Source organism: Salvelinus alpinus, chromosome 11 (genome assembly GCF_045679555.1).
Source record: "Salvelinus alpinus chromosome 11, SLU_Salpinus.1, whole genome shotgun sequence".
Classification (NCBI taxonomy): domain Eukaryota; kingdom Metazoa; phylum Chordata; class Actinopteri; order Salmoniformes; family Salmonidae; genus Salvelinus; species Salvelinus alpinus.
This window is the reverse complement of record NC_092096.1, coordinates 13,926,633-13,939,850: the sequence shown is the minus strand read 5'-3', so window position 1 is coordinate 13,939,850 and position 13,218 is coordinate 13,926,633. Positions and strand designations below refer to the sequence as shown.

The 13,218-nt window shown below is 46.9% G+C and overlaps 1 protein-coding gene across 1 annotated transcript in view; it reads right to left on the bottom strand.

Moving 5' to 3' along the window:
• The window catches only part of LOC139534855 (receptor-type tyrosine-protein phosphatase beta-like), a 50,882-nt gene that overhangs the window by 20,257 nt on the left and 17,407 nt on the right, over positions 1 to 13,218 (bottom strand). The window contains exons 5-9 of the mRNA XM_071334308.1: positions 8,058 to 8,330; positions 7,452 to 7,715; positions 6,363 to 6,629; positions 5,142 to 5,405; positions 622 to 885 (exon numbers count right to left, since the gene is read on the bottom strand). Of these exons, the coding sequence (XP_071190409.1) occupies positions 622 to 885; positions 5,142 to 5,405; positions 6,363 to 6,629; positions 7,452 to 7,715; positions 8,058 to 8,330 (1,332 nt within the window). The remainder of the gene's footprint in view (positions 1 to 621; positions 886 to 5,141; positions 5,406 to 6,362; positions 6,630 to 7,451; positions 7,716 to 8,057; positions 8,331 to 13,218) is intronic.

The window sequence follows — 13,218 nt, the reverse complement described above, 5'->3', positions numbered from 1 at the left end:
AACAGAAGAAGATCTTCAAAGGTAAGTCATGAATTATATCGTTATTTCTGACTTTTGTGTAGCACCTGCCTGGTTGAAACATGATTTTCATGTGTTGGTATGCGGGGCGCTGTCCTCAGATAATCGCATGGTCTGCTTTCGCCGTAAAGCCTTTTTGAAATCTGACACTGCGGCTGGATTAACAAGAAGTTAAGCTGTATTTTGATGTATAATACTTGTATGTTTTATGAACTCTTATTATGAGTATTTCTGTTTTTGAATTTAGCGCGCTGCAATTTCACTGGATGTTGTCAAATCAATCCCGTTACCGGGATTCGAGCGGAAATGGGGGTGAAGGGATCCCGTTACCGGGATTCGAGCAGGAATGGGGGTGAAGGGATCCCTAACAGGTTTTAAGGTTAACTTTGCGCTGCAAAATGTTACTGAATGTGATCGTAGGTACAATTCCCATGCGCTGAATTCTAGATTTCACACCTACAAATTCTTCCAAATAAGTTGTGTATTGGTTTTCCATGGACTTGTCCACACAGAACACTCAGTAGTACAGCCTTTTACTGAACCTTCTATCAACACTGCAGTAGCAATACACACAGAATCCTAGCCTGTAGTTAATAGACTCACATGTTCTCCCGTCAGTAGAAACAGTGGACTGGTACTCTCCGCTCCAGGTGCTGACAGTGACCGTATAAAGCCTCCCAGGGACCAGGGAGCTGAACACACAGTCGTTCTGCGACCGCGCCACCGTCTGGTTCTGGACCACCGTGTTGTTGTACTTAATGACCACCTCGTAACGGTCCAAGTCTCCGGACGCATGACGCCAGTAGACTTTCAGGAAGTCGTCCCTGGCAGAGTGGATGGCGTTGGGGTTCTGGACACTGGAGGGTTCTGGGTAGAGAGAGGGGTAGAAGAGATGTCATGAGGTCAAGAGGTCAAGTAGGATTTGGGGTGTTTTTCATTAAACACAACACTGGTGTTATTTTAAGAGATACACATTTTCTCCAAAAGATTTTCCTCTAAATGTTCCCTACCAATTGAACAATTTGTCTCCTAGATCACCAGAAAAAAAATCTATATTGACACATTCATCCATGTAACTATATACAGTGAATTCAGAAAGTATTCAGACCCCTTGACTTTTTCCACATTTTGTTACGTTACAGCCTAATTCTAAAATGGAATGAATATTTTTTTCCCCCACATCAATCTACACACAATACCCCATAATGACATCACAATACCCCATAATGACATCACAATACCCCATAATGGCAAAGCAAAAACAGATTTTTATAAATTTTTGCTAATTTATAAAAAAATGTACAACTGGATTAACACATTTCCATAAGTATTCAGACCCTTTACTCAGTACTTTGTTGAAGTACCTTTGGCAGCAATTACAGCCTTGAGTCTTCTTGGGTATGACGCTACAAGCTTGGCACATCTGTATTTGGGGAGTTTCTCCCATTCTTCTCTGCAGATCCTCTCAAACTCTGTCAGATTGGGCGAGGAGCATCGCTGCACAGCTATTTTCAGGTCTCTCCAGAGTTGTCCGATCGGGTTCAAGTCTGGGCTCTGGCTGGGACACTCAAGGACATTCAGAGACTTGTCCCGAAGCCACTCCTGTGTTGTCTTAGCTGTGTGCTTATGGTTGTTCTCCTGTTGGAAGGTGAACCTTCGCCCCAATCTGAGGTCCTGAGCACTCTGGAGCAGGTTTTCATCAAGGATCTCTCTGTACTTTGCTCCGTTCATCTTTGTCTCGATCCTGACTAGTCTCCCAGTCCCTGCCACTGAAAACATCCCCATAGCATGATGCTGCCACCACCATGCTTCACCATAGGGATGGTTCCAGGTTTCCTCCAGACATGACGCTTGGTATTCAAGCCAATGAGCCTTTCCAAATCATGTCCAATCAATTGAATTTACCACAGGTGGACTCCAATCAAGTTGTAGAAACATCTCAAGGATGATCAATGGAAACAGGATGCACCTGAGCTCAATTTCGAGTCTCACAGCAAAGGGTCTGAATACTTATGTTAATAAGGTGTTTCTGTTTTTTTATTTTTAATAAAACCTGTTTTTGCTTTGTCATTATGGGGTATTGTACGTAGATTGATGTGAGTAAATGTTATTTTAATCAATTTTAGAATAAGGCTGTAATGTAACAAAATGTGTAAAAAGTAAAGGGGTCTGAATACTTTCAGAATACACTGTAAACAAGATGAGGGGCCCAAGAGACGGTGCCTGCATGTGTGTGTGTTGGTTTGTAATGCTGGCGTGTGTGCATGTGTGTGTGCTGGTTTGTAATGCTGGCGTGCGTGCATGTGTGTGTGCTGGTTTGTAATGCTGGCGTGTGTGCATGTGTGTGTGCTGGTTTGTAATGCTGGCGTGCGTGCATGTGTGTGTGTTGGCTTGTAATGCTGGCGTGCGTGCATGTGTGTGTGTTGGCTTGTAATGCTGGCGTGCGTGCATGTGTGTGTGTTGGTTTGTAATGCTGGCGTGCGTGCATGTGTGTGTGTTGGCTTGTAATGCTGGCATGTGTGCATGTGTGTGTGTTGGCTTGTAATGCTGGCGTGCGTGCATGTGTGTGTGTTGGTTTGTAATGCTGGCGTGCGTGCATGTGTGTGTGTTGGTTTGTAATGCTGGCGTGCGTGCATGTGTGTGTGTTGGTTTGTAATGCTGGCGTGCGTGCATGTGTGTGTGTTGGTTTGTAATGCTGGCGTGCGTGCATGTGTGTGTGTTGGTTTGTAATGCTGGCGTGCCTGCATGTGTGTGTGTTGGTTTGTAATGCTGGCGTGCGTGCATGTGTGTGTGTTGGTTTGTAATGCTGGCGTGCCTGCATGTGTGTGTGTTGGTTTGTAATGCTGGCGTGCGTGCATGTGTGTGTGTTGGTTTGTAATGCTGGCGTGCGTGCATGTGTGTGTGTTGGTTTGTAATGCTGGCGTGCCTGCATGTGTGTGTGTTGGTTTGTAATGCTGGCGTGCGTGCATGTGTGTGTGTTGGTTTGTAATGCTGGCGTGCGTGCATGTGTGTGTGTTGGTTTGTAATGCTGGCGTGCGTGCATGTGTGTGTGTTGGTTTGTAATGCTGGCGTGCGTGCATGTGTGTGTGTTGGTTTGTAATGCTGGCGTGCCTGCATGTGTGTGTGTTGGTTTGTAATGCTGGCGTGCGTGCATGTGTGTGTGTTGGTTTGTAATGCTGGCGTGCCTGCATGTGTGTGTGTTGGTTTGTAATGCTGGCGTGCGTGCATGTGTGTGTGTTGGTTTGTAATGCTGGCGTGCGTGCATGTGTGTGTGTTGGTTTGTAATGCTGGCGTGCCTGCATGTGTGTGTGTTGGTTTGTAATGCTGGCGTGCGTGCATGTGTGTGTGTTGGTTTGTAATGCTGGCGTGCGTGCATGTGTGTGTGTTGGTTTGTAATGCTGGCGTGCGTGCATGTGTGTGTGTTGGTTTGTAATGCTGGCGTGCGTGCATGTGTGTGTGTTGGTTTGTAATGCTGGCGTGCGTGCATGTGTGTGTGTTGGTTTGTAATGCTGGCGTGCGTGCATGTGTGTGTGTTGGTTTGTAATGCTGGCGTGCCTGCATGTGTGTGTGTTGGTTTGTAATGCTGGCGTGCGTGCATGTGTGTGTGTGTTGGCTTGTAATGCTGGCGTGCGTGCATGTGTGTGTGTTGGTGTGTAATGCTTGCGTGCGTGCATGTGTGTGTGTGTTGGTGTGTAATGCTTGCGTGCGTGCATGTGTGTGTGTGTTGGTTTGTAATGCTGGCGTGTGTGCATGTGTGTGTGTTGGTTTGTAATGCTGGCGTGTGTGCATGTGTGTGTGTTGGTTTGTAATGCTGGCGTGTGTGCATGTGTGTGTGTTGGTTTGTAATGCTGGCGTGCGTGCATGTGTGTGTGTTGGTTTGTAATGCTGGCGTGCGTGCATGTGTGTGTGTTGGTTTGTAATGCTGGCGTGCCTGCATGTGTGTGTGTTGGTTTGTAATGCTGGCGTGCGTGCATGTGTGTGTGTTGGCTTGTAATGCTGGCGTGCGTGCATGTGTGTGTGTTGGTGTGTAATGCTTGCGTGCGTGCATGTGTGTGTGTGTTGGTTTGTAATGCTGGCGTGCGTGCATGTGTGTGTGTTGGTTTGTAATGCTGGCGTGCGTGCATGTGTGTGTGTTGGTTTGTAATTCTGGCGTGCGTGCATGTGTGTGTGTTGGTTTGTAATGCTGGCGTGCGTGCATGTGTGTGTGTTGGTTTGTAATGCTGGCGTGCGTGCATGTGTGTGTGTTGGTTTGTAATGCTGGCGTGCGTGCATGTGTGTGTGTTGGTTTGTAATGCTGGCGTGCCTGCATGTGTGTGTGTTGGTTTGTAATGCTGGCGTGCGTGCATGTGTGTGTGTGTTGGCTTGTAATGCTGGCGTGCGTGCATGTGTGTGTGTTGGTGTGTAATGCTTGCGTGCGTGCATGTGTGTGTGTGTTGGTGTGTAATGCTTGCGTGCGTGCATGTGTGTGTGTGTTGGTTTGTAATGCTGGCGTGTGTGCATGTGTGTGTGTTGGTTTGTAATGCTGGCGTGTGTGCATGTGTGTGTGTTGGTTTGTAATGCTGGCGTGTGTGCATGTGTGTGTGTTGGTTTGTAATGCTGGCGTGCGTGCATGTGTGTGTGTTGGTTTGTAATGCTGGCGTGCGTGCATGTGTGTGTGTTGGTTTGTAATGCTGGCGTGCCTGCATGTGTGTGTGTTGGTTTGTAATGCTGGCGTGCGTGCATGTGTGTGTGTTGGCTTGTAATGCTGGCGTGCGTGCATGTGTGTGTGTTGGTGTGTAATGCTTGCGTGCGTGCATGTGTGTGTGTGTTGGTTTGTAATGCTGGCGTGTGTGCATGTGTGTGTGTTGGTTTGTAATGCTGGCGTGTGTGCATGTGTGTGTGTTGGTTTGTAATGCTGGCGTGTGTGCATGTGTGTGTTTTGGTTTGTAATGCTGGCGTGTGTGCATGTGTGTGTGTTGGTTTGTAATGCTGGCGTGTGTGCATGTGTGTGTGTTGGTTTGTAATGCTGGCGTGTGTGCGTGTGTGTGTTGGTTTGTAATGCTTGCGTGCATGCATGTGTGTGTGTTGGTTTGTAATGCTTGCGTGTGTGCATGTGTGTGTGTGTTGGTGTGTGTGTGACCTACGTGTGCGAGCCGTCACCACCGTGTTGTTCTGGAAGCTGCCGCTGCGGGTTGCTATGGAGACGGTGTACAGCCTCCCTGACTTGAGGGAGTTAAACACACACTCTGGGCTTGCCTTAGAAACCACCAGGTTGTGTACGGTCCTGTCGCGGTCCTTCAGTAGGACCAGGTAACTGTCCACATCTCCGAACGCTGGCTGCCACGACACCCCCAGGAAGTCTGGACGACCGTTGTTACTGATCGTAACTTCTCCGACCGCAGCTGGTACTGAGGAGAGAAGGAGAGGGGGGTCAGAGACCGGTCATCGACAGAGAGGACACAGAGACACATGTTAGAGATAGAAGTCTGGACGACCATTGTTACTGACCGTAACCTCTCCGACCACAGCTGTCACTCAGAAGGGGACAGAAGGACAAACCGGTTGTGAGGTCGATTGGGTTAAAATCCTTTCGACCTCAAAACTGTGTTGACTGCTGAGCTAAAGAGTCTGGCGTTCATGTTGTTTGACATGAATTACTCCTCAACACACCACTGATGATTTAAATTGAATAGACTGACTTGATTAAATGTGGCCTTTAACGTGACATTCAGATACCCAGTGTGACGGGAAAGGTTTAGTTCAAGTGTCCTTTGTTACTATCCCGTTAGTTGAAAGTCAGCCGAAAGTTGTCTGAATGTTATCTGAAAGTGGTGTTTGTTTTCATCAACCCTTTGACCCCCGGACTCTGAAGTTAATTAAAAGGAGGAAGTGGTGGGACCCAAAAATAGCCAGAACTTTCCTGGGGAAGACAATTGAGAACGGACAAGGAAGTCTTTGAACGGGACCTTGGAGAGGTTTTTGTTGTTGTAGTTGACACAAAGCTTCCTGAACATTCCAGACATTCTCTTTTGTTTTGGAAAACAATATTATGTTTCTCTCTCTGAGATTGTATCTTATAATTAATGTTGGTTATTAACAATCACTATAACAATGAGTGATTTACTTCCGATTGTCAGACACCTACCCTTAAACAACACATCTCTAAGCATAGAATAAAGCACGTCTGGTCTTCACTACATTACATACACACATAAACAGCCGTAACGGACAAGACTACCAGGAAGAACATACACAACAACCCCCCAAAACAAACGCCTGGCTCACGTGTCGGTCAGTTGAGGTTGAAGTGGACGATACATTTGAGTAAAAGCATAAAGATGGACTGTCCCTAATATTTAACTTACCAGTGCGTCCCTCAGCCACGGCCTGCTTCGACACCATCCCACCACTGACAGTACTGACCAGCAGCCTGTAGGAGGCACCAGGCCGGAGGTCTCTGAGCTGCAGAGAGGTGGTGTTGGCTGGGACGGTGTGGTTCTGCACTGCCTGGTTGTTGTGGAGGACCTCCAGGCTGCAGTAGTCCAGGTCTCCAGGGGGGAGCTCCCAGCTGGCCTGTAAGCTGTCCACGTGGCCCTGGTTGCTCAGGTGGACACGCCTCACCTCCATAGGTACTGCAGACACACAGGCTCAGTTACTGTCAGTCTCCATTTGTAAATAAAGCTTTTATTTGATCTCAGCAGGCTCATCATTACCCTTTGTGTGTTAGGCTTCATCTGAAGACTCCATTTTGTGAAGAAAATAAACTGAGACAAAGTAAAAACATCTCTGTACATGCTGCCTCAAAGTCTGATTGGATAAATACAGTGTTACCATAGAGATGACCTCAGCTACAAAGGGACAGTCCCTCTGATTGGATAAATACAGCGTTACCATAGAGATGACCTCAGCTACAAAGGGACAGTCCCTCTGATTGGATAAATACAGCGTTACCATAGAGATGACCTCAGCTACAAAGGGACAGTCCCTCTGATTGGATAAATACAGTGTTACCATAGAGATGACCTCAGCTACAAAAGGGACAGTATCATTGAGTCCCTCTGATTGGATAAATACAGTGTTACCATAGAGATGACCTCAGCTACAAAGGGACAGTATCATTGAGTCCCTCTGATTGGATAAATACAGTGTTACCATAGAGATGACCTCAGCTACAAAGGGACAGTATCATTGAGTCCCTCTGATTGGATAAATACAGTGTTACCATAGAGATGACCTCAGCTACAAAGGGACAGTATCATTGAGTCCCTCTGATTGGATAAATACAGTGTTACCATAGAGATGACCTCAGCTACAAAGGGACAGTATCATTGAGTCCCTCTGATTGGATAAATACAGTGTTACCATAGAGATGACCTCAGCTACAAAGGGACAATCCCTCTGTTTTAGTGTGTTGTGAATACATGTCCATACAGGTGCTATAGCAACCCTCTCACCTGTCCTCCCTAGCACCGAGACAGAGCTGTTGAGCTCCCCGCTCTTGGTTGTCACGGTGATGGTGAACACGCGTCCGGGGATGAGCACGTTGAAGGTGCACTCCCTCATGTCACGGGTCAGGTCTCTCGTGGCAACCGTGGCGTTGCCATGGCGGAGCTCCACGGCGTAGCCGTCCCTGGCTGAGTTGGGGGCGTGACTCCACAGGGCGCTGAGGGAGGTCTCGTCAGCGTGGCGGATATGGAGCTCTGAGACGGGCTTAGGAGCTGGGAGAGAGACAGGGAGGAGAAAGAGAGAGAGAGAGAGAGAGAGAGAGAGAGAGAGAGAGAGAGAGAGAGAGAGAGAGAGGGCGGGTTAGAGTAAGGGAGAGAGAGAGAGACAGAGAGCATGAGAGAGAGTGAGGGTGGGTTAGAGTAAGGGAAAGAGAGAGAGAGAGAGCGAGACAGGGGGCGGGGTGGATTAAGGGAAAGAGAGAAGGGGAGACAGAAGGTTTGCAGAAATGGAGAGATCAATGAGATGAAGAGTCATGATGATGTCATGAGTTCTCTTGTCATTCTTACTGACGCCAGTATCTTTCTCCTACTCTGTGCTGTTGGTGTGTAGCCTACCTATTCCTCTGTGGCAGTACTCCACAGTGCCTTGCTCCCCGGTGCTTTCCACCATGACCCCAGCCCTGTAGGTCCTCCCAGGGACCAGTCCCAGGCCAGAGAAGGTGTACTCCACCACCCCTTTCTCCACGGTCCTGTTATCCAGAGTCTGGGTCCCATTTAACAGCAGCACCCTGTACTTATCCCAGTCTCCACCAGGGGGAGCCCACATCACCTTCACAGAGTTGGAGTCATCCAGCGCCACCATAGAGAGCTGGGACACTTTACCTGGGACTGGGACAGAGAAGAAGAAGAAGAAAGACCAGTTAAAGGCACAGTCTGGAGTATTTCATTTTGTTCATTTATATTAGCAGCTCTCAAAAGGCAGGAAGTAAGAGCCCTTCAGGCGTCAGCATGCTTCAGTTCGGGCCGGCGCCTTTCCCAACGGACGTGCTCGCATACTCCCTGAAAAGACCTGTGGTTAAAAGGTCTCTGAATTTCCTTGAGTGGTACCGTACCTGTTTGTCCATTTTGAGACGCTGTAAATAGTCTAAAAGAATCGAAGCTCAAACTCAAGAAATCTTTCATTCATTTTGACATTAGTTGTGTAATTTTACATCTAAGTAAGATGTTCGGTGCAGTATTTCTTAATGAAAATAAGAAATGAAGAACAAACCCCTCACCTAAGAACAAAATCCTCACCTAAGAACAAAACATCACCTAAGAACAAAACATCACCTAAGAACAAACCGCCTCACCTAAGAACAAACCCCTCACCTAAGAACAAACCGCCTCACCTAAGAACAAACCCCTCACCTAAGAACAAAATCCTCACCTAATAACAAACCCCTCACCTAAGAACAAACCGCCTCACCTAATAACAAACCCCTCACCTAAGAACAAACCCCTCACCTAAGAACAAACCGCCTCACCTAATAACAAAGCCCTCACCTGAGAACAAAACCCCTCACCTAATAACAAACCCCTCACCTAAGAACAAACCGCCTCACCTAATAACAAACCCCTCACCTAAGAACAAACCCCTCACCTAATAACAAACCCCTCACCTAAGAACAAACCGCCTCACCTAATAACAAAGCCCTCACCTGAGAACAAAACCCCTCACCTAAGAACAAACCCCTCACCTAAGAACAAACCGCCTCACCTAATAACAAACCCCTCACCTAAGAACAAACCCCTCACCTAATAACAAACCCCTCACCTAATAACAAACCGCCTCACCTAAGAACAATCCCCTCACCTAAGAACAAAACCCCTCACCTGAGAACAAAACCCCTCACCTAATAACAAAGCCCTCACCTAAGAACAAAACCCCTCACCTAATAACAAACCCCTCACCTGAGAACAAAACCCCTCACCTAATAACAAACCCCTCACCTAATAACAAACCGCCTCACCTAAGAACAAACCCCTCACCTAAGAACAAAACCCCTCACCTGAGAACAAAACCCCTCACCTAAGAACAAAACCCCTCACCTAATAACAAACCCCTCACCTGAGAACAAAACCCCTCACCTAATAACAAACCCCTCACCTAATAACAAACCCCTCACCTAATAACAAACCCCTCACCTAATAACAAAACCCCTCACCTAATAACAAAGCCCTCACCTAAGAACAAAACCCCTCACCTGAGAACAAAACCCCTCACCTAATAACAAACCCCTCACCTAAGAACAAACCCCTCACCTAATAACAAACCCCTCACCTAATAACAAACCGCCTCACCTAAGAACAAACCCCTCACCTAAGAACAAACCCCTCACCTAATAACAAACCCCTCACCTAATAACAAACCGCCTCACCTAAGAACAAACCCCTCACCTAAGAACAAACCCCTCACCTAAGAACAAAACCCCTCACCTGAGAACAAAACCCCTCACCTAAGAACAAACCCCTCACCTAAGAACAAACCCCTCACCTAATAACAAAACCCCTCACCTAATAACAAACCCCTCACCTGAGAACAAACCCCTCACCTAAGAACAAAACCCCTCACCTGAGAACAAAACCCCTCACCTAAGAACAAACCCCTCACCTAAGAACAAACCCCTCACCTAATAACAAACCCCTCACCTAAGAACAAAACCCCCTCACCTGAGAACAAAACCCCTCACCTGAGAACAAAGCCCTCACCTGAGAACAAAACCCCCTCACCTAATAACAAAACCCCTCACCTGAGAACAAAGCCCTCACCTGAGAACAAAACCCCTCACCTAATAACAAACCCCTCACCTAAGAACAAAACCCCCTCACCTAATAACAAAGCCCTCACCTGAGAACAAACCCCTCACCTAATAACAAACCCCTCACCTAATAACAAACCGCCTCACCTAAGAACAAACCCCTCACCTAAGAACAAAACCCCTCACCTGAGAACAAAACCCCTCACCTAATAACAAAGCCCTCACCTAAGAACAAAACCCCTCACCTAATAACAAACCCCTCACCTGAGAACAAAACCCCTCACCTAATAACAAACCCCTCACCTAATAACAAACCGCCTCACCTAAGAACAAACCCCTCACCTGAGAACAAAACCCCTCACCTGAGAACAAAACCCCTCACCTAAGAACAAAACCCCTCACCTAATAACAAACCCCTCACCTGAGAACAAAACCCCTCACCTAATAACAAACCCCTCACCTAATAACAAACCCCTCACCTAATAACAAACCCCTCACCTAATAACAAAACCCCTCACCTAATAACAAAGCCCTCACCTAAGAACAAAACCCCTCACCTGAGAACAAAACCCCTCACCTAATAACAAACCCCTCACCTAAGAACAAACCCCTCACCTAATAACAAACCCCTCACCTAATAACAAACCGCCTCACCTAAGAACAAACCCCTCACCTAAGAACAAACCCCTCACCTAATAACAAACCCCTCACCTAATAACAAACCGCCTCACCTAAGAACAAACCCCTCACCTAAGAACAAACCCCTCACCTAAGAACAAAACCCCTCACCTGAGAACAAAACCCCTCACCTAAGAACAAACCCCTCACCTAAGAACAAACCCCTCACCTAATAATAAAACCCCTCACCTAATAACAAACCCCTCACCTGAGAACAAACCCCTCACCTAAGAACAAAACCCCTCACCTGAGAACAAAACCCCTCACCTAAGAACAAACCCCTCACCTAAGAACAAACCCCTCACCTAATAACAAACCCCTCACCTAAGAACAAAACCCCCTCACCTGAGAACAAAACCCCTCACCTGAGAACAAAGCCCTCACCTGAGAACAAAACCCCCTCACCTAATAACAAAACCCCTCACCTGAGAACAAAGCCCTCACCTGAGAACAAAACCCCTCACCTAATAACAAACCCCTCACCTAAGAACAAAACCCCCTCACCTAATAACAAAGCCCTCACCTGAGAACAAAACCCCTCACCTAATAACAAACCCCTCACCTGAGAACAAAACCCCTCACCTAATAACAAACCCCTCACCTGAGAACAAACCCCTCACCTAAGAACAAACCCCTCACCTAATAACAAAACCCCTCACCTAATAACAAAGCCCTCACCTGAGAACAAAACCCCTCACCTAATAACAAACCCCTCACCTGAGAACAAAACCCCTCACCTAATAACAAACCCCTCACCTGAGAACAAAACCCCTCACCTAATAACAAAACCCCCTCACCTAAGAACAAACCCCTCACCTAATAACAAACCCCTCACCTGAGAACAAAACCCCTCACCTAATAACAAACCCCTCACCTAATAACAAAACCCCCTCACCTGAGAACAAAACCCCTCACCTAATAACAAACCCCTCACCTAATAACAAACCCCTCACCTAAGAACAAAACCCCTCACCTAATAACAAACCCCTCACCTGAGAACAAAACCCCTCACCTAATAACAAACCCCTCACCTAATAACAAAACCCCCTCACCTGAGAACAAAACCCCTCACCTAATAACAAACCCCTCACCTAATAACAAACCCCTCACCTAAGAACAAAACCCCTCACCTAATAACAAACCCCTCACCTGAGAACAAAACCCCTCACCTAAGAACAAAACCCCTCACCTAAGAACAAAACCCTCACCTAAGAACAAAACCCCTCACCTAATAACAAACCCCTCACCTAAGAACAAAACCCTCACCTAAGAACAAAACCCCTCACCTAATAACAAACCCCTCACCTAAGAACAAACCCCTCACCTAAGAACAAAACCCTCACCTAAGAACAAAACCCCTCACCTAATAACAAACCCCTCACCTGAGAACAAAACCCCTCACCTAAGAACAAAACCCCCTCACCTAAGAACAAACCCCTCACCTAATAACAAACCCCTCACCTAAGAACAAAACCCCCTCACCTGAGAACAAAACCCCTCACCTAATAACAAACCCCTCACCTAATAACAAACCCCTCACCTAAGAACAAAACCCCTCACCTAATAACAAACCCCTCACCTAATAACAAACCGCCTCACCTAAGAACAAACCCCTCACCTAAGAACAAAACCCCTCACCTGAGAACAAAACCCCTCACCTAATAACAAAGCCCTCACCTAAGAACAAAACCCCTCACCTAATAACAAACCCCTCACCTGAGAACAAAACCCCTCACCTAATAACAAACCCCTCACCTAATAACAAACCGCCTCACCTAAGAACAAACCCCTCACCTGAGAACAAAACCCCTCACCTGAGAACAAAACCCCTCACCTAAGAACAAAACCCCTCACCTAATAACAAACCCCTCACCTGAGAACAAAACCCCTCACCTAATAACAAACCCCTCACCTAATAACAAACCCCTCACCTAATAACAAACCCCTCACCTAATAACAAAACCCCTCACCTAATAACAAAGCCCTCACCTAAGAACAAAACCCCTCACCTGAGAACAAAACCCCTCACCTAATAACAAACCCCTCACCTAAGAACAAACCCCTCACCTAATAACAAACCACTCACCTAATAACAAACCGCCTCACCTAAGAACAAACCCCTCACCTAAGAACAAACCCCTCACCTAATAACAAACCCCTCACCTAATAACAAACCGCCTCACCTAAGAACAAACCCCTCACCTAAGAACAAACCCCTCACCTAAGAACAAAACCCCTCACCTGAGAACAAAACCCCTCACCTAAGAACAAACCCCTCACCTAAGAACAAACCCCTC